The sequence below is a fragment of the Narcine bancroftii genome, chromosome 3, assembly GCF_036971445.1.
Source record: "Narcine bancroftii isolate sNarBan1 chromosome 3, sNarBan1.hap1, whole genome shotgun sequence".
Lineage (NCBI taxonomy): Eukaryota > Metazoa > Chordata > Chondrichthyes > Torpediniformes > Narcinidae > Narcine > Narcine bancroftii.
In genome coordinates, this window is record NC_091471.1 from 361660443 (window position 1) to 361681326 (window position 20884).

Consider the following 20884-nt stretch of genomic DNA (forward strand, 5'->3'; position numbering starts at 1 on the left):
TTTTAAAAAAATTGCAGAAAATAATAGGTAAAAAATACGAAGTTTTAAAATTGGCACCCCAGCCAATCAATTCGCCAATCACACAACACACAATCTCAAGCATCCGGAGAATCCGCTTATCTGACATGTACCAATCCACCGACATACCAGATACAGGGGAGTTTTACTGTATTTTGAAAAGGATGAGGATTCTTCAAGATCAGCTCCTCAACTAAGTGCACTAAAAACAGATTATCTGGTCATTAGTGATTGCAGGAGTTTGCTGTGTGGATATTTGCTACCGGACGGATTCCTTTACAATAGCAGCAGCACATTAAAAAAATATTTAATTTGCTTTGTAAAAATCACGATGCTGGAGAAACTCAGCAGGTCAGACAGTGTCCTTTATACAGCAAAGATAAAAATGCATAACTGACATTTTGGGTTTGAGCCCTTCATCAAGGCCTACCTCCAGCAATGTGTGTTCTTACTTCAGTCACAGTATCTGCAGACTTTCATGCTTTACTTCATTTGATTTATTTCTGGATTTGTGAAGTCATGAAAAGCAGTTTTGGAATTCAACAATCTGGAATCCTGACCATTTTTCTTTATTTTTAAAAAAATGTAGACATACAGTACGGCCCTTCCGGCCCATGAGCCTGTGCACCACAATTACACCCAATTGACCAACAACCTGTGTAAATAGAGAATGGACTGTTGGTCAAGATGTTGCTCTGGGAAAATGTTGGGGTTGTCCAACTGTCCACAGGCTTCATGGAAACAAAAAAAAAACTGATAACTTGTTGTGATAGTACAGATCTATCACCAATGTACATAGTGTATATAGTTACTGTATCTAGACTGTGCTTACAGCGATTGGCTGAGAGCTAAGCCACACCTATTGTCTGGGCCTTAAAGGGTTGTGTCCCTAGCCAGGTCGGATCATTCCGGACTGGTCGGCCACCTGTGAAGAGCTCCGGTCTTTTGCTAATAAAAGCCTTGGTTTGGATCAACAAGTCTTTGGTTCTTTCGACGAGCTCTACACTTGTTTGGCTGTGAGAAATTTTTAAATCGGCCTTCCTAGTTTTCTGCAATAATAGAAGATTGTGCCTCAGGCTTAAAGATAATTGGAAAGAACTGGTTTAATAAATTTTAATTTTTAGAAATTGTCTTAAAGAAAACATTCTTACCTTAACTTTGTGCCCGGTGAACGATACAAATTCACTCTCTTCTCCGAGGGTGAAGTTGTTTGTAATGACTCTGCTACCAAAATGGTAAATGCATCGAAATGATTCCCCATTCTGAACGAGCTCAACTGTGCTGCTCATGCCTTTGTATTTCCGAATGATATCATCTGAGAAACCTAACAAGTGGGGGAAAAAAATGTACCAATAGCTCAGTCGGGACCTTTGAATTTAAAGGTAAATAGAGTGCAGGAGCCAAAACTAAGAAAGTGGCACGAGATGACTGGACAGAAACACCCATCAGCCACTAAAAGGGAAGTTCGATTAGAGCTGCCAATTATAGAATACAGGAGCAAGGATGTGATGTTGAGGCTTTATAAGGCTCTGGTGATACCTCACGGAGTATTGTGAGCAGTTTTGGGCTCCTCAATCAAGAAAGGATGTGCTGACATTGGAGAGGTTTACTTGGAGGATTCCAGGATTCCAGGAATGAGAGGGTGATCGTATGACATGTTCTTCACAGCTCTTCAGCATATGTTGAAATATGTGGGCAGAGTAGATGATGAAAAATTGTTTCCCATTGTGGGTGAGTCTAGGACAAGAGGGCATTACTTCAGGATTAAGGAGAATCTACTTTGAACAGAGATGCAAAGGAATTTCTTCAGCCAGAGGGTGGTAAATCTGTGGAATTTTTTGCCACAGGCAGGTGTGGAGGTGAGGTCATTGGGTGTATTTAAGGCAGATTCATAGGTTCTTCAGGGCAAAGGTTACAGGGAGAATGGGGCTGTTGGAAAATGGTTCAGCTCATGATTGAATGATGGGGCAGACACGTTGGGCTGAATAGCTTATTTCTGCTTCTGTCTTATGGTGTGAGTGTCCCAGTGCAGACTTTGAGATGTTGGCTCGAGCAGAGGTAGAGGTGCAGCAGACGGCAGTGAAAACAACCCTGCTGGAAACAAAAGGCTTCAGTTGGAAAAACTGAAGAACAGGCAAGGTCTTTTTCTTATTGCATTGAGTGAGCAGTGGGAGTGCAGCCAGGGCAATGGTAGACCCCTCTTGTGGGAAATGAGAGAAGCCAGTGTCCCGGATGACCACACCTGAAAGTGTTCTTGTTGCTGCCATCAGGAAAATATAGGCCCCTCAGGACTCCTACCACTAGGTTCAGGGAGAGTTGCTACCCCTCTACCATCAGACTCCTGAATAACAAACTCAGACTCATTTAAAGGCTCTAACTTGGCTCATTATTTATTAATGAATAATTATTTTTCTCTATTTACACAGGTTCTTTCTTCTTGACTATCGTTTACAGATTCCAGTAATTAGAGATTCTGCCTGGCCTGCAAGAGGAAGAGTTTCAGATTTTTATGTGATGTCGTGAATGTATTCCGACAATAAATTTGACATTTAACTTGGAAGTGCATCCAGCTGAAGCTCCTTATTGACTGCAGTCAGAAACTGGAGCTGGATGAATATTTGGGTTGATGAAGGGATGATAGACAGGAGTTGCAGGGAGGCAGCCACACTTCAGAGGCAGGTAGCTGGGTGACTAATCGGAGAGGAAAAGGGAAGAGGCAGTCAGAGCAGGCTACTCAGTGGCCATTACCCTCCATAGCATGTACGCTAATGAGGAGGATAACCTTCCAGAGAGAAGTCACATCAGTTAGGTCTCTGGTACAGAAAGAAAAGAGGGAGAAGAGGTGAGCTGCAGTGGCAGGGGATTCAATGATGAACAGAAAAAACGAGAGGTCCTGTAAACGAGACTGAGACCCCCTGGATGGCATGTTGTCTCCCAGGTACAAGGGTGAGGGACATCTTGGATCGAGTCCCCAATATTTTCAAGCGAGAGGATGAGCAGCCAGATGTTGTGGCCCAGGACAGGACTGCTGACATGGGTAGGAAGGGTGACAAGGTCCTGGAATGCGAGTGCAGAGTGTTAGATGCTGAGGTAAAGGAAAGGACCCCAGGATCACTATCCATGCCATACGCTAATATGGCCAGACACAAGAGGATAATTTTTTTAAAACTTGGATATACAGCATGTTAACAGACCCTTTGGCCCACAAGCCCATGCCGCCCAATTACATCCAATTGACCTACACCCCCTGATATGTTTTGCACAGTGGGAGGAAACGAGAGCACCTAGGAGAAACTCACGTAGGCAAAGGGAGAACGTACAAACTCCTTACAAACAGCGCTGGTCGCTGGTGTCATAGTAACATTTTGCTAACGGCTATGCTAACCATCCACCCTTCAGCTAATAAGATGGAGCAGGAGGGAGGGCTTCAGATATTTTGAGCATTGGCTTCTCTTGCAGGGAAGGTGGGACAAATACTGGCAAGAAGGCTTGCTCATTCTTCTCTGGAAGGATGGGTTAGAGATGCAGGAGGATGGGAACCAGTGCCAGAGCAGGTAGTGGAGTGATGGAGGAAGAAAGCAGAAACAGAAAGGTTGTGTGTAAAGGCATAATGCTCTGAGTTGCATCTATTTCAATGCAGAGGTAAGGAAGACATGGACTAGCATGAGGAATTATAACATTGTGGCCATTTGTGAGACTTGGCTGCAAGAGGAGCAGCTCAATGTTCCTGGGTCCTGCTGTTTTAGACATGTTAGAGAGAGAGGGATGAAATGGAATGGGGTCATTGCTAGCCAGGGACAATATCACAGCACTTCCTGGAACGTGCCAAGACTGGATGTATAAGTTTTGAACACACAGGGACTGATTACTCAAAATGGCTTTGTGCATGGTAGATCACATATAACTAATCTAATGGAGTTTTTCCAAAGAGGTTACCAGGAAAGTTAATGAAAGAAAGGCAGTGGATATTGTCAGGCTGCTCAAATCAGCCACTTGCAAACAAATTACAAAATGCAATGGCAGGCTATTCAGATCAGCAATACTCCAGGAGAAAGCCTTAAAAATGATGAATTCTACTATAGCCATCATCAGATTCTTCCTGTGACCGGGGAGAACACAGTTTGTGCACTGGTACCATTTAATTTGCCAACCATCAAAACTTTTTTTCCATAATCCCTTCCAGATTTTGTCACATGCATTTGTGTAATTTGGTGCAAAGATTTTTAAAAATAATGAAATACTGATGAAGTTAGTTTTTTTTTAAAAAAAGTCTCCCTCTCTTTTTCTCCATTATTCAAAGCCGCTCTCTGCTCAGTGCTAATGTTGGCCAACCACTCCAATTTTATTCCATCTTTCAAACATCTACTTTCCAAAGGAGATTGGGGAAGTGCAAGACCCTAATATTACGCTGAACACTATATTTTCATTCTATTATCTTGCATCCTCATGTAGGTACATTATTTTCACTCCATCATTCCTGTGCCTTCAAAATGAATTAATAATAGAATTTTTTTTTAAATAAAATACCTGGTTTGCTGCAGCAAGAATTTGGGTGCACATGTACATTGTACAATGGATATGACAATAAATTCATCTTTATGCCTGCCTCATTTATGGTAATAAATAATTTCTAAATTAATATTGTGATTATATTGCATGTATTTTCCAGCTGCCAACGTTCAGCAACTTTGCTGCAAGGACAAAAATTTGGGGGAAAAAGTAACAAGAAATTAGGATTTATTTATTAATGTAGAAACTACTAAGAGGCTAAAGTGTGGTGAATTGAAGTCATGAGAATACTGTATCCCCTTTTGCCAGTACATATAAAAACCCAAACATGTCCATTTTGCAGAAGAAATGGGTCATATTTGGAAATTGTATGATTAGCCAATTAAAAGTTCAAGGAATCAAAGAGCAGAGAAATTGATTTGATGAAATTGAAGATTAAGCATCAAAATGAGATGCCCTACTAATCGGTGAGAAGGGATTTAAGAATCAAGTCCAATCATCAACATTTTCATCCTGCATTTCATTTTCAAGATTTTAATACAATTATTGTGGCACAATGCTTTAACAAGTTAACAAAGACTTATTGTGCACTAGTTTGCATTTAGTTTTCGCATTTATCATCGAGTGAAACACCTTTATTTCACCATGATAGTTTTAGATAATTCCCTCCCGTTATCTGAACCTTGTCGAATCAAACACACATTGTTCAATTACCCTGGTTTCTACAAATAAATATTTTCAAGTGGCATCTGAAAATCTATGCTCAAAATAGCTATTGTCATACGGAATTATATCGAACTCTACACCTTGCCTGAACTCTGGCACAAGTTTCCAAAGCTGCAGCCCGCAGTGAAATTAGATGAGAAAAGTTCAACACAAATTGCCAAATTAAATCAGTGAGCTGTAACCAACTTTCTGTTTAATACCAAAATGTGAACTAATTATAACCTCCTTGTTGCCTGTTGCAATTATACCTTTCACAGGGCCATTTAAACAGTTTAAAATGAGTTACAGTTTAAACTTACCCAGAGCTTTCAGGAGTTGTTCAAAGTTTTCCTGACTCTCCAATTCGTATTTTCCAGTGAAGGCCATTTGGAATTTTTAGAGCTATGAAGTTGTTAAGAGTGGATTCCAGAGAATCTTGGCAGCTCCTCAGAATTATGTTTTTAAAATGCAATGAGCAATTCCTGGATAATATCAATAAGGACGCACTACCATATTTATCAAGCAGCAGGCATCTGCAAATAAGATGGTAAATTTCAGTTTGCGCAGGATTACCTGGGGACAGGCAATGGAAAACCAACGCAGCTGAGACTTGTTTTTCAACCAAGGTAATGAAAAAACTCAGCCTATAATTATTTTATATGCCAGTTGATTATATACATCTGAAACACTAGACTTGGGAATTAAAACTCAGTATTAAATGTGGCTTCTTTATCGTGACACAATAAAATAATACATTAAAGATCCAACTTTGTGTCTAAAGCAGTGATTCTCAACCTTTTTCATACCACTAAGTATTCCCTATGCCATAGGTGTTCTGTGATTAGTAAGGGGTTGCTTAAAATGGTATGTGGGTGGAAAGAAAAAGTTTGAAAACCACCGTTTTAATCATACTCAATTGACTAGTTATGTGCATGGTTTCAAAACTCCTAAGGAAATGGGCCAAGGACAATTTTTCCTCAAGCAAAAGATTTCAGTAACAATTGGGTCTAGAGCAGTGATTCTCAACCTTCCATTCCCACTCACATCCCATCTGAAGCAATCCCTTACGAATCACAGAGCACCAAGGGCATAGGGATTACATAAAGTGGCACGTGAGTGGGAAGAAAAATGGTTGAGAACCATTGGTCTAATGCAAATATTTATGGCCTCATCAATTAAATGTTGAACTTAACACACTCACTTTATAATCTACTTTCTTAGATGAGCAGACATGCTATTTAATTAAGTGGAACAATAATACCCTACAATGGCTGAGGGATGTAATGCCCTGTTTAAATTTGGAAAAAAAAATATGCAATTAATGACTCAAACATTAGATTCCAAATGTTATGGGGCCCATTCGTGGTCTATTACCATAATCGCTAGGTTCAATGTTAATACAGAACTTTGGCACCGTGTTGTCCCACTTCAGAGTGAGCTACTTTATCTCATCGATTTCAACTTTCAACCTTGTTTAGGGGTAGGAGCTATGAAAATTTTTAATTGATTATGTCCATTCTTTATTATTATAGCTATGCTTTGGAAATTCTAATGTAAGATCATTCTTATAGAGCTTTTCTCTATTTTCTTTCTGCAGCACATTCTGTACGTTACTAAAAAATTCATAAAGTATTTTTTTAAAAAAGAAAATCTAGACTTTCTATAGCTAGTCATATTATGTGCCACCAGTCAAATCATGTCACATTATTCCACTCATTGTCAATAAATAAAGCTACCCCACCATGACAAAAAAAGTCAGGAAGAAATTACTATTCTAAATATTCCCATTATTATACTGGATGACATCATAATTTTGTTTTGGATCATAGAACATTTTCAATTGTGAACAGTGATCATTATAAAGTTGATCATTTATATTCACTTACCTTGTTTGTTTTCACAGCACACCAACACATTCAATGATTCAACAGACATCAGTTGCAGTCAGAACAAAGCAGATTAAAGTTGTGAGACAGGCATGGCCATCGGGTTCCACTATGTAACTCCAGGCTTTATGAGCTCATGCCAAGATGATCTTGAGATGCGTGATGAACGATGGCCTCGTGTACTGTCAAACCAAGAGGAGCGACACCTAATTTTACGTCCAGGCATCCTCCAACTGGATGGCATTCACATGGACTTCTCTCGTTTCTGGTTGCCCACTCCCCATTCTCCCCCTCTTCCTTCCTCCAGCTCTCCATCCCCTTCCCTCTCCATTCAGAGCCATCCCACCTCCCCTTGTTTGCTGGTGTGTCCTATCCACCTATCACCTCCTGCTTGTGGGACTGTGCTCCTCCCTCTGCTCCCCCACCATTTTGTTCAGGCACCTGTCTACATTTTGTTCATACCTTGATGAAGGACTCAAGCTCGAAACGATGGTTATGCATCTTTAGCTTTGCTCTGTAATTTACATTGTTTGACCAGTTGAGTCTCTTCAGTATCGCGTTTTCACAAAATGGAATCCTAAGCTTCATCTGCTTTGAAAAGAATCGCAAACTTGAAAATGTCATACTTGTATCACTAATCAACTTCACAAATGTGCTCTAGATTTTTAAATCATTTCCAAACAAAACTCCAATAAAATATTAAAGCTTTTGTAAAATCCAAAGTTGACATTTCAGTGTTTAATTATAAAAGTTTGAAGTTCAATAGAGTGAAACAGGAAAGTCTGTAGACACTGTGGTTGTTGCAATACACAAAAGAGCTGGAGAAACTCAGCAGGTCACATAGCATCAAAAGTAGAGGGTAACGAAGGTTTCAGACCCAAGCCCTTCGTCAAGGTTTGAGCAAAAAGCTGGCAGGTACCTGAATAAAAAGCTGAGGGGAATGGGAGAAGAGGGAGGAAGTTTGGTACCTGTGGGGACCAAACTGGGAGGCCTGGATATTCCAACTTCAACCATACAAAGAACATTACGGCACAGTACGAGTCCTTCAGCCCATGATGCTGTGCTGATATAAACCTTCTCAAAACACTAAATCTTCCCAACCTCATAACCCTCTATCTTACTTCATCGATGTGTCTGAAGAAGTCTTAAATGTCCCTTTTGTACCATCCGCCACATAACCCCTAGCAATGCATTCCAGTCATCCACTGCTCTCTGTGGTTGGGAGGGGGAAGAGATGGACTTACTCCTGATATCTCACCAAAACTTTCCTTCCCTCACTTTGTACAGATGTTGTCTGCTGTTTGCTACTCTCGTCCAAGGTGCTGGCTGTCCACCCTATCTATGTCTCTTATAATTCTGTAGAGCTGATATAGTCACCTCTCATCCTTCTTTGCTCTGAAGAGAAAAGCCCGAGCTCTGCTAACTTTGCCTTATTCGATGCATTCTCCAATCCAGGCAACATGGTAAATCCCCTCGACTCCCTCTCCATACATCCTTCCTGTAATGAGGTGACCAGAACTGACCACAATATTTTAAGTGTGGTCTAACCAGAGATTTATAGAGTTACAACATTACCTTTCAATTCTTGAACTCAATGCCCCAACTAATGAAGCCCAGCATACCATAAACTTTAACTACTCTATCGACCTGCACAGCAACCTTAAGAGATCTATGGATTTGGACCCCAAGGCTGCTGTTTCTCCACACTATTAAGAATCCTTCCATTAACCATGTACTTTGCCTTCAAGTTTGACTTTATGGATCACTTCACACTTATCTGGATTGAACTCTATCTGCCACTTTTCCTTCCAACTCTGCATTCTGCTGTAACCCACACCTTCCACACTATCCATACCACCTCCCACCTTCATGTTATCTACTGACACATCCTTCTAGATTCTTTATTCAGATCATTTATTTTAAAAATCAGAACAGAGGTCCCAGTGGAGCAGAACTCCACTTGGCACCAACCTTCAGCTGGATTTATCATCGACCACTCATTTCCACTAAGCCCCTCCCTGAGTCTCTCTCTTCCCTATCCTCCTTCACCCCAACTCCTTCCCTCTCCATTTAGAGAGCTACCCCCTTTCCCTGCCACTTCTCAACCTTTTTTCTTCTACCTATATCCACTCATGACCTCTTGCCCGTTTGCCTCTGCTCTTCCCCCTGCTTCTTTCTCTTCCCTCCTCCTCCTTTTATTTTAATTCAGGCACCAGTCTGCTTTTTGCTCATAAGTTGATGAGGGGTTCAGGATGGAAATGCTGGTCATCCTTGACTTCCTACACATGCTGAGTTTCTCCAGCATTTTTGTGTATTGCCCTAACATTCAATAGTCTGAGTTTTGGGTGAAAAGTTTTTGAATCCAATGTGCATCACTGGGATCCTAGTTGGAGTATCACTTAAGCAAAGCAAAATTCTGAGAAGGGCAGGCTTATTTGTTCATTAACAGCACCCAATAGCCTGAATGTGCCTGGGATTGTCTGATCCCAAAAGCCAAGCAAGCATAGGACTTGGGGAGAAAACCGCCTCGGAACACCAGGTGCTGTAGGTTTCTGTGAGGGGCACTGGCAAGGTGGCGATTTTCTTTCTGCCTTACGGTAGATAAAAGTTATTTCATTCATGTTACATTCCAAATGTAGTATTACATGACAATAATGGAACTTTTACCTTAAATGCATTTCACGTCCATGGATTCCAGTTGATTTCTGCTGGTGAGAAAAGATTCTCTACAGTGACTTTGGCAGAAACAGGAGTAGAAATTCTGACAATGGACAATCAGGAATTGTGGAGTGTGGAAATTCATCGAACAGAGAGATTAATATCAATATCAACGCGATCGAAGAGGATCATTGTCTGGAGAGGGCTCGTAAAATCATCAAGGACCCTTGCAACCACTGCCATCGGAAAAGAGATATAGGTGGATCAGAGCCAGCACCACCAGGCTGTGAAACAGCTTCTTCCCATGGGCAGTGAGAATGCTGAACGACTGATGAACTGCTCATACAAACCCTCCGAGTCTCAACTATTTATTTATTTAACATATATATCATTTGTTGTTAATTTTTACAACAAGGACTAAAGAATGCTGTTTCTTCCAGATGTACTTATACAATTGTTTTACAAATAATAATCTTGAACAAAATGCCCAACTCTCAAGTCAACAATTCCCTAATAAAGTGGAATTTCACATACTGTGTTTTTATTTTGATACCATGCCTTACGGGAGACAACAGAAGGATACTATCTTTTTTAAAAACATGACGACCAGCTCACAATACCATTGTCCAAGAAATAACAGTTGAAACAAAAGGTATTGTGCCTCTTTCACCCCGAAACTCATGAGCCAATGGTGTTGGAGTCGCCGTAATGATAGTAAGAAATACATTGATCTATTTCCAACAGTATGGAATGGATGCAGATAGAGGAGAGTATTGTGGAACTGCCCCATATTAATTCCCAATAGATATTAAAAGCATGGACTTGCACTGTGATAAGTTGATTTTTCTATTCTAAATATTTTGACCAGAGAAGTCATGGACCAAATTACCTCCCTTCTGTCTCTTCTTTGGCTTGGCTTCGCAGACGAAGATTTATGGAGGGGGTAAATGTCCACGTCAGCTGCAGGCTCGTTGGTGGCTGACAAGTCCGATGCGGGACAGGCAGACACGGTTGCAGCGGTTGCAGGGGAAAATTGGTTGGTTGGGGTTGGGTGTTTCCTCCTTTGCCTTTTGTCAGTGAGGTGGGCTCTGCGGTCTTCTTCAAAGGAGGTTGCTGCCTGCTGAACTGTGAGGCGCCAAGATGCACGGTTTGAGGCGATATCAGCCCACTGGCGGTGGTCAATGTGGCAGGCACCAAGAGATTTCTTTAGGCAGTCCTTGTACCTTTTCTTTGGTGCACCTCTGTCACAGTGGCCAGTGGAGAGCTCGCCATATAACATGATCTTGGGAAGGCGATGGTCCTCCATTCTGGAGACGTGACCCACCCAGCGCAGCTGGATCTTCAGCAGCGTGGACTCGATGCTGTCGACCTCTGCCATCTCGAGTACTTTGACGTTAGGGATGAAAGCGCTCCAATGAATGTTGAGGATGGAGCAGAGACAACGCTGGTGGAAGCATTCTAGGAGCCGTAGGTGATGCCGGTAGAGGACCCATGATCCGAATCATGGGTCCTCCCTTTTGTAATGTTACTTCATATCATCAATTTCACAAGCATCTAAAAACCAACTGAGTCTTGATGTTGCTGATATTAAACATTTTGATTTATTTTAAAAATCCCAAATCCAAATTTATGTGCTCTTCCCAAACATTCCACACTCCCCATACCTTAAATCTCAAATCACTCTCCAGCCAGACAGCATTGACATCAGCCTCTGGTTTCTGCTAACCTACTCTCCATTCTCCCTCCCTTCCCCTCGTCTTCTTTCCCTTAGCTCTCTACCCCTTCCCCCTCTATTCGCTCTCCTCCTCCTCTTGCTTGCTACTGTGCCCTCCCTCCTTCATCCATCTATTACCTCCTGTCTTTGGGACCGTGCTCCTTCCCCCCACCCCTCCGCCTCACCCCTAAATTTTGTCCATACCTTGATGAAGGGTTCAAGCCCAAAACATTAGTTTTGAATCTTAATCTTTGCTACACTTTTTGACCTGTTGAGTTTCCCCAGCACTGATATGACATCTCAAATCACTTGTTTGCCACATCACAAAATAGTTCTTTCTGTAAATGATTTAATCTTAATAGGAAAAAGCATGTTCCACAAACCAACCTGTCACTAAAATAGATTCAAGGTTCTTTTATTGTCATGTAATAAAAAAGATGTAATATTACACAAAATTGCCTTTCGCCTGCCATCTTACAGTCGGAGAAAGATGAGCAAAATAAAAAGTCCTTTTAGAGTCGCTGACTGTCCATGGATTCTCCTGCAGCCACACAGACATCAGTCCAATCCATCAGCGACCCAAGCTCCAGATCCAAACTTCAACGTGATCAGAAAAGCCTTCAGCTCATGTGGCACCTACAAGTCCAAAATATTACTTCTCCCAATTAATTTTAATACTACCTCCCTCCCTGACTATAAACCACGACAGTCCCTGTGATTCTCTTGAGGCAGATAATTATTTTTAAAGAATAACATTTCTGGTGTTTAAAATAAAGGAATTAAATATATGCAACAGTTTCATTTGAGCTGCTGCTAAGTTTGTTGATGGGACTTCAAAAGATGTCAAAAAGCTTCCATTTAATCTTTCCACAGCCTCAAGATGGGTTGAAACAATGAGTGGTTGGAACTGTACGTCTATTCTGCTCAGAGTGACCATAAGTAACACTAGATTCTAAAAAGAACCAGCGGTGACACACATTTTAAAAACAAACAGAAATTCATCACATTCTTTGGCTAGATTATTGGCAATTGCATCCCTGATGTATTTCAAGGAGTTGCAAGGAAAAGCTGGGACATTTTTCCCTGGAGCACATGAAGCTGAAGAGGGAACCTTTTTGAGGTTTATAAAAATCACTAAGGGACATAGTCATAGTCTATTCCTCTCAAACCAGACAGCGTGGATTTAAGGGGACAGGGGAAATATTTAAAGGGGTCCTGAGGGGACACAGAGGGTGGTAGGCATGTGAAGCAAGCTGCCAGAGGCTGGTACTGTTGCAAAGGATACACAGCATTTGGACATGTACATGGATAGGAAAAGTTTGGAGAGATATGGGCCAAATTTAGGCAAAATGCACTAGCTCAGGAAGACAAATTGGTGCATTGGATGGAAGGATGTTTTGCTGCCACAAAACTGACTCCACATCAAATCAACATACTTGCCACATCAATTGAAATCCACAGATGAATTTCTGCACTCTTGAGTATTGCCTTTTAACACAAATTAATTAAATAGTCTTGCTGTTAAAATTAATTTGGCTTCACAATAACTAAATTCCAGGTAATTTGTTACTAATCAATGTTTTTTTTAAAAAAGTGAAACCTTTGAATTTTAAAATAGTGACTTTAGAAAAAACAACACAATTCTGATACATTTAATTGTGGTGACCTTTTTTTTCAGGGTTAGATTAAGGCGATTTTAAATAAAAGTTCCACATAGCCACAGACATTTTGAAAACAACCAATAAAAAAAGTTTCACTTCGTGGTAAGAGTCCATACGCTACCCAGGAGAGGCAAATAATTGTTTTCATCGAAGCAATTAAAACTGAGTGTAAAGATATTGGGCACAAGTTGAAAAATGGCAAAATTTTTTTAAAAACAGATCCACAAAGTGAGGAATAATTCAAAGTCCTATGTAGTTTGTCAGCAGGAAATGCTATTAAGGATCCTGCCAGAATTTCTTTCCATCATTCAACAATTTACCATTAGTAAACTTGCTTCCACAAATGCACCCCAGATTTTTTTTGCCCACATGAAAGAGCATACTCACTTCATTTTATATAAAAGATTCCAAAATGCAATGGAGTATGGTATACAAAGGGCATTTTGTTCTATGAATATTGATATTAAACCAAACAGCCCAACAGCATTGGAATTAATTCCAGTTAATCATTACTTAAAAAATACTTCACTAAACAGAAACTCATTTAATATAGCTGATTAGATCAAATGTAATTGATTGCAGGCCTGGACTGTTCCCCAACCTGGAAAAGGACTTGTTTCATGTTACATCATGGAGATTTATAAATGTTCACTGCTTACGAACAGAGTCAATATGAACAGAGACATTTTATTCTGCACTCCTAATGATCAACTTCTTCCATCTCTGTGCACAGATACCTTGTTCATCTATTATTCTAATGCCAATTGCCATGAGATTTCTCCCTCTCAGTGGCCCAACTTTTCAGGGCCCTTGGGTGCTTCTCTTGGGTAACAAGGAAACAAAAATAACTAAGTTTTACTTGCTAGTCTTGGCTGCTGCCTCCAGAGGGCAAGGGCGAGTGTAGAAGTTAGCTTTGCACTTCACAGTTCCTTCTCTATTAAATAGCAAATCAGGCCCAGAAAACATCAATGGTAAAGAGCTGCATTTACTGAAGCCTTCTTACAAATGAAAATTGGTGTTGGCCAGAACAACAAGGACCAGATAACTCAAGAAGTGGGGAGTGGGGGAAAAAAAAACATTTGGAGAATAATGCAGGTTTGATTAAAAGGAAATGAATTTAAAAAGTGTATACATCAAAACAAGGGATTGCTTTCTTCCAACAGTTGACTTTGAAGTAATGTCAGCATCTCCAATACAGTTGTCAGCCTTTATACTGAACTGTAGTAATGAAAAGTTTTAACATTTTTTGGAGGGGAATGAAAAGGAGCATTTAACCCTATCATATAATGTCAAGGAAAAGGTACAAGGCAGGCACCAAGAGATTTCTTTAGGCACCAAAGAAAAGGTACAAGGACTGCCTAAAGAAATCTCTTGTTGCCTGCCACATTGACCACCGCCAGTGGGCTGATAACGCCTCAAACCGTGCATCTTGACGCCTCACAGTTTGGCGGGCAGCAACCTCCTTTGAAGAAGACCGCAGAGCCCACCTCACTGACAAAAGGCAAAGGAGGAAAAACCCAACACCCAACCCCAACCAACCAATTTTCCCCTGCAACCGCTGCAATCGTGTCTGCCTGTCCCGCATCGGACTTGTCAGCCACAAACGAGCCTGCAGCTGACGTGGACTTTTTACCCCCTCCATAAATCTTCGTCCGCGAAGCCAAGCCAAAGAAGAATAATGTCATGGAATCATCAGAAAGAAACAACACTTTCAGGATTTTTGTCCTCAAGCTTTGAAGATTCTGCAGAGAACCCAATTGCCAAACGTTGCCCGTGAACCACAAATACTGGTGCAAAATAAAGAATTAAGTTCTTTTCATGTCAGCTCCAAGATAACAATCACTAGTTATTCATGGCCATTAATTTTCTTTTGAGATTTTTTTAATGTTGCTTCATACTCCTTTTTAGTAGCTTCCTCATGACTGGTGTTCACCTGCTGGCAGCGTCTTTAGCTTTTAATTTAATACATTTTCTTTTAGTTTAACATTGTTCTTCATAATTTGAATTTTGGCACATGGTGCTTTACCTGATAAATTATTTGGAGTTCATCAAAAATTGAATTTATTTTTTGATTCTCCATTTAATGGATTTGCCAGTTTTACAATTGACAATTCATTGCATCATAGAGAAAATTAGTTTTCCCCAAATTTAAATTCTTTTCGCTTTCTGGTTTTTCTCTTTTATAAACACTATTTAATAAGATTGAGATGAACATTCACGACCTTGAGGCAGTCAATTAAATATGGCTCATTACGCATTATTTAAATCCAGTAGTCACCCTGCCCTCCTGAAGCATTCTTGCTGGTTTATCTCAGTTGATATGAAAATTAAATGGTCCATTGAAACCTTTAGAATATAGTTGCTGTATCTCTGCATTTGCACATTTTTACCATTTAACAGTCGCAATCAGGAAAGCCAAATGCAACTGATGCTAGACCCAAATTTCGAAAATTACATGTTCTGTACTATTACATGACAATAAAAGAATTTTGAAATCCTTTTCCATTTCTGAATCCCATCTACAAGATCCCCACTTCTTAGAAGGCCCTCAGGATTTAATTACATTTTGATATGCAACATGGTAACAGGCCTTTCCAGCCCCAGCCACCCAATTAACCTGCACACCAGTACGTTTTTGAAGGGTGGGAGGAAACCCAAGTCCCTGGATAAAACCAATATAGACACGGGGAAAGTACAGACTCCTTACAGACAGCGTGGGATTCGATCCTGATTGTGCCAACTGCTATGCCAACCATGCTCCCCTCAAGTCAATAAAATTTTATTTTGTCCGGTATATTGTACAATTAACATGCACATTTCCCCTGCCCCATCTCCCTTCTCTCCCCCCACCCAGTGTTTCTTGCCACAGTGTCGCATTTTTCTTTCAACAAATTCCCTGCAGGAGGGCAGCTAATCTTCAAAACTAATGGTGAGCTCTTCAACACCCTAGAACCAAGGTCAAGAACCCCAGTTGTCAAGCTCCAGTCAGCAGACAAAATTTGAGTTGATGGACATTGAAAGGACCAGCTCTAAGCCATTGTCAACAACCCCATAGAAGCATGCCTGACAGCATCCACCTGCCATCTCCTCTACCAACTACCCCTTGCTACACCACACCGCAATCTGACATTCATGGAGAGACCTTGAAATGTGGACCACTTCCATCTCGGGGGGGGGGGGGGGTCTGCTCTCACAGAGAGATCAATGATGAAAACCACTACCATTTGCACCTGCACAATTCTTGATTACTTGAGGAAAAGGATACGTTAAGATCGAGACCTCACACCTGGCCCAAAGTTCATGGTCAACAGGGACGCAGAGATCCCTTTCCTCCAATTTGCTTCTGACATCTGAAGTTGCTGTAGCAGTAATCTTGAGGAAGTTTTCACAAAATGCTTCAAATTCACTGGAGGGATAAAGTGAATTAATGTCAGTCATCTCCCAGGCCTCAATTGCTGTTATCGAGACCCAAGTTGCACTCAACTTCACTGGGCATGCTACATTGTTCACAGGGCCTACTTGAGATACCCAATAGAAATGTGCTTGGCCCTGAGAGGATTATCAGGCATCCAGACACAAAGTTCAAGGATGTACTCAAAACGGCCATGAAATAAATGTAGCGCCCATTTCCTGGGAATCTCTGTGCCATGATCAAAGTGGAAAAAGAACACTGGTGGTGATAAGTTAATCACAAGGCCATACACCAAAACAGAAGGGGTGGGGACCCTCAAATGGCTCATCAGCAAACCAACTGTCCGTTCTGTGGAAGACTGTTATAATGACCTAATTACCATGTCAGACTTCAAGCGGCCTTTGATCCCAAGGAATCTTGCTTCCGTAATTTTGCTAAATGTTTTATTATTACCACCTGCAGGGTGAAGTCAATCTTGGTTTATCCTTTACCTTTATCATCTAAAAGATTGTGGGTTTCTTCAAAACATTCCCAACAGTTCAGATAGATACAGCCCAATGGTCAAGTTCTTTCTTGTCCCTGTATTCAAGGAAATGGAGCATCTTCCAATACCATCCCTTCACCATATTCCGGTACTTCACTTCTGTTGCTCAAATATGTTAATTGTATGCAAACTTGGATTACTTCCCAGGATTATAACTTTTGCAGTCCTGTTATTTAAAATTTAGCTCTAAACACACACAATTTTGGTGATCATTCAAGATAGGTGGGAAGACGAGCTCAAAGACAAGCAAAAGAAGCAGCAATTTCAAAGATTGGGCAAAATGATGCAAGGAGTGGGAATGAAAATAGTCAAATATAGGAAGGGCATCTTTGAAAGGTTAATGGGTAAAAAGTGAGAAGTATTTTGGGACATTAAAGCATAAAAAACTGACATGCAGGTATAACAAGTTCATGGTGGTTTCACTTTTATTCCAAGGGCAGAGAAGTCTTGTCTAAATTATACGAGGCTTTGGCAAGATCACACCAGAGCACAATTGATCTCCCTGCAAAAAAAAAAATTCACCAGATGGTCTCTGCCACAAGATCAAATAGAAAAGAAAATGTCTTACATATTCTCAGTTTGGAACAATCTTACTATTGTTAGGTGGTGTTGACATGAGAGATGATTAGGAGTTATTTCCCCTAACTTTGGTTGAGCATTTAAAGAAACACTTTACTCAAAGGATTGTGAATATTTTGAATTATATTCAACAGCAATAATAGACGGTAAATTGCCAAGTGAATCGGAGTCTGATTCATGGGCATATTTAGAGATGAGATAATTGTCGATGCCAGGAAAGCATAGCTGATGTAAAGTTCAACTATGACCTTGTTAAAAGCTAACTGGGCTTGAGATTCAATGGCCTTCTCTAGCTCTCGATGTCATTCAGGCAAAACAACTCAAGGATTATTGGTTTCTTAATGCATTTAGGGAGGAAAATAAACCGCTTCGGATTGGCAAGTGAGGAGATTTCTACTCCAGTAAGATCACCACACTTGTACGCATGTAAAAGACCATTTCTGTTGTTCAGTTTTGATCACTTTAAAAAGTGTTTATTGGTCATATACAAAATAAAGTAAGTTGTATCTCAACAAACATACAGTATATACAGAAATAAATTAATGATGCGTCAGATGGAAACTGATACAGTTAATTTTCATGGCAGTTATGAATACATACTTATCTACAGATCATAAAGTACAATAATTTAGATAATAAATACTTATTAAATTGACTTTATACAAAGTATGACAGCCGAGTGATTCATTACACCCTTTGGGCCAGAATTTGATACAGGCAGCGTTCGTCGTCAAAATACCTATAACCTAATTTACCTGGTACTGCACAAACCTGTAACCTCCTCACAACATTCAATCTTCAGTGTGATTACAATGCTCCCGGGAAATTAAAAGTCAACATTTTCCTCATGCAAATCTTTTAATAAATTTTGATCTGTTATGCACTTTTTCCTTCAGACTGATGTTGTGCAATATGTTTATTTCATCATTAGCGCACATATGGACTTAAGAATTTTTTTTTTCTGCAGGACACAGAAGGCTCCAAAGATTGAGACAGGTTATATGGAGGGGCAGTAAATTTAAAGCAGCTTTAAAGTCAATCCCAGAGCCAGCATTGAGCATGAAGATTTAAGAATCAGGGAGAAATCATCTGCAAATGGGAAGCTGTAAACAATAGTTGTCAAAAACTAGAATACTGCGGCTGGACTCTAGTCATACACAATATCCAAAATCGACAGCAGCACTTTCTTCTGATGCACCTTTGCTTCCCAAGCACGTGTAAAGGCAGGATCTCATTTTAAATAACTGAAGGCACACAACTTCACTAGATTCCACACTCCAATTTAATTTCCCAGTGACATGAAACCACCCAGCAATGTGTTCAGAATGGTTGGAAATGCTTCGGAAAGATTTCCAGCATCTGGTCAAAGGGCTGCAATAAGTGTAAAGCTGGATGCAGCACTCCGTCAACAGGAAAACAGAACACCTGCCCAACCCAATCCAAAAGGTTAGCACTCCTCTGCAACAATGCAAGGTGGAACATCCTGTGCGGTGTGCCACAGAATGCAGCCAAGAAGCACAAGGATATTTCATCTCTCATCTGCTTGCAAACTTCTAATAGCCCAGGTATTATTTGCATGCTAAGAGCACAAGATTTGCTTGTCAAGTTGGGAAACACACACTAATAACTGGCTAATTGTGCAAAAAAAAATCTAAATGATCAGGTAATCATCCAATTAAAAAGATAGCTTTTGATGACTTCTGAATAAACTTGTCATTGTCAGGATGTTGTTGCAGGAAATAAAATATTCCTCACTAGCATGTTTTAAAAGTAACATTTCATGTGGAATCCAAACCAAAATGGTTTAAATACAATTGTGATGTTCTCCGTGCTAATACATGAATAATATTGACCTTTTGCGTGTATAATTCCAGTCTACAACTTTGAAAACTACAAAACATGGACACACACCAGGCACACACTCACAACTCCTGTAATACAAATTCTTCAGCCCTTGGATCAATACATTAGTTGTACAATGAGTAGTCACCTTGCTACCTGTAGGGGCACTATTCTAGCACCGTTGTGCTGAACACAAATGGCCGCTTGCATATTTGAAGAGCCTCACTTTACAAGTCACCAAGCTGCACGCACGTATGCCACACACCTCACGTACAAAAGCACTTGCTAAATCAAGCACTTACACTATTCACAGAATAAATGTCACAGGCTGAGCAGTAATAGTGAAAAACAAATCACTTCAGCATTTGAATGGGAATCAGAACAAGGCTTCAGTTGGATTTGTGTTGCTTTGGCGAACATCAGGGAGAAGTGATTCCTTGACCTACTGGTGTTAAATTGATTAGTTGGTTTACAAAATTTATTTTAAAATGTTGTTTTTAAAAAAAAAAATGTAATGCTCCTTCTCCAACTCCTATAACATTGGACACATCATGAATGCCTGGTCCACTCAATGATCACAGTTTCTCTATCAAAATATTGAACAGATGGATGCTGAAAGCCCTTTAAGAAAATTGAACCCTATATAGTAGTCTAGTAGTGCAATTTCCTCTTGTCTGGAACAAGATCTCTGCTTCAAATATAAACGTTGCTTTACAATCATTTTTTTCATGCCCTTTTACAAAGTTACCCAAATTGTAATTTCCTCCCATGTGAAATTACATAATTCTTAAACTAATCCTCGCTGGTTAGGCACAATCAAATATTACAATTTACATGTTTCTACCTCTCTAAATGGCTTTGATATAGGTTTGCCCAACTGAAAATTAAACAGGTAATCTAAAAGTAAGACATTTTTATAACTGGAGGTGGAGTTGGGGTTAGGGTGGGAAAGAAAAGGAACATGGAAGATGTTCAAAAGTAATTTTTTTTTTAAATTTAACTTTCTAAAACACTGTTCCATAATTGAAGAGTACCAATTTTAAGAATGGAAGCTACTTTTGAGTTTAGGAGGCTTCTATAACTTGATAGTTTTGATTGATTACGGAACTAATGAAATTCAAACTGAATATTACAATGCAATTGCTGTCACTTAACACCTGTCCATATGATTCCACACTCAACAAAATGCTCAGATGCTGATATTGCAGTAAGTTGCCGTGTTGCAAGGTGATAATCACAACACAGCTGGTGTACAAGATAAAACATTTACACATGGCACAAAAAGCTGGCCAAAGGCAGGCATGGTCTCAGCACCAGCCAGTCAACATCTCAAACCGACATCCATACAGCATTGGC

The 20884-nt window shown here is 40.2% G+C and overlaps 1 protein-coding gene across 3 annotated transcripts in view; it reads right to left on the bottom strand.

Moving 5' to 3' along the window:
- Window positions 1–20884, bottom strand: part of mafga (v-maf avian musculoaponeurotic fibrosarcoma oncogene homolog Ga) — a 59061-nt gene that overhangs the window by 5637 nt on the left and 32540 nt on the right. Inside the window, exons 2-6 of one of the 3 annotated variants that reach the window (XM_069930048.1) lie at window positions 9786–9823; window positions 7581–7706; window positions 7119–7300; window positions 5553–5765; window positions 1170–1342 (exon numbers count right to left, since the gene is read on the bottom strand). In XM_069930048.1, coding sequence (XP_069786149.1) covers window positions 1170–1342; window positions 5553–5619 — 240 coding nt within the window. In that variant the 5' untranslated portion in view covers window positions 5620–5765; window positions 7119–7300; window positions 7581–7706; window positions 9786–9823. Of the gene's footprint in view, window positions 1–1169; window positions 1343–5552; window positions 5766–7118; window positions 7301–7580; window positions 7710–9785; window positions 9824–20884 lie in introns of all 3 variants that reach the window. The other 2 variants (XM_069930046.1, XM_069930047.1) reach the window with 2 other exon arrangements.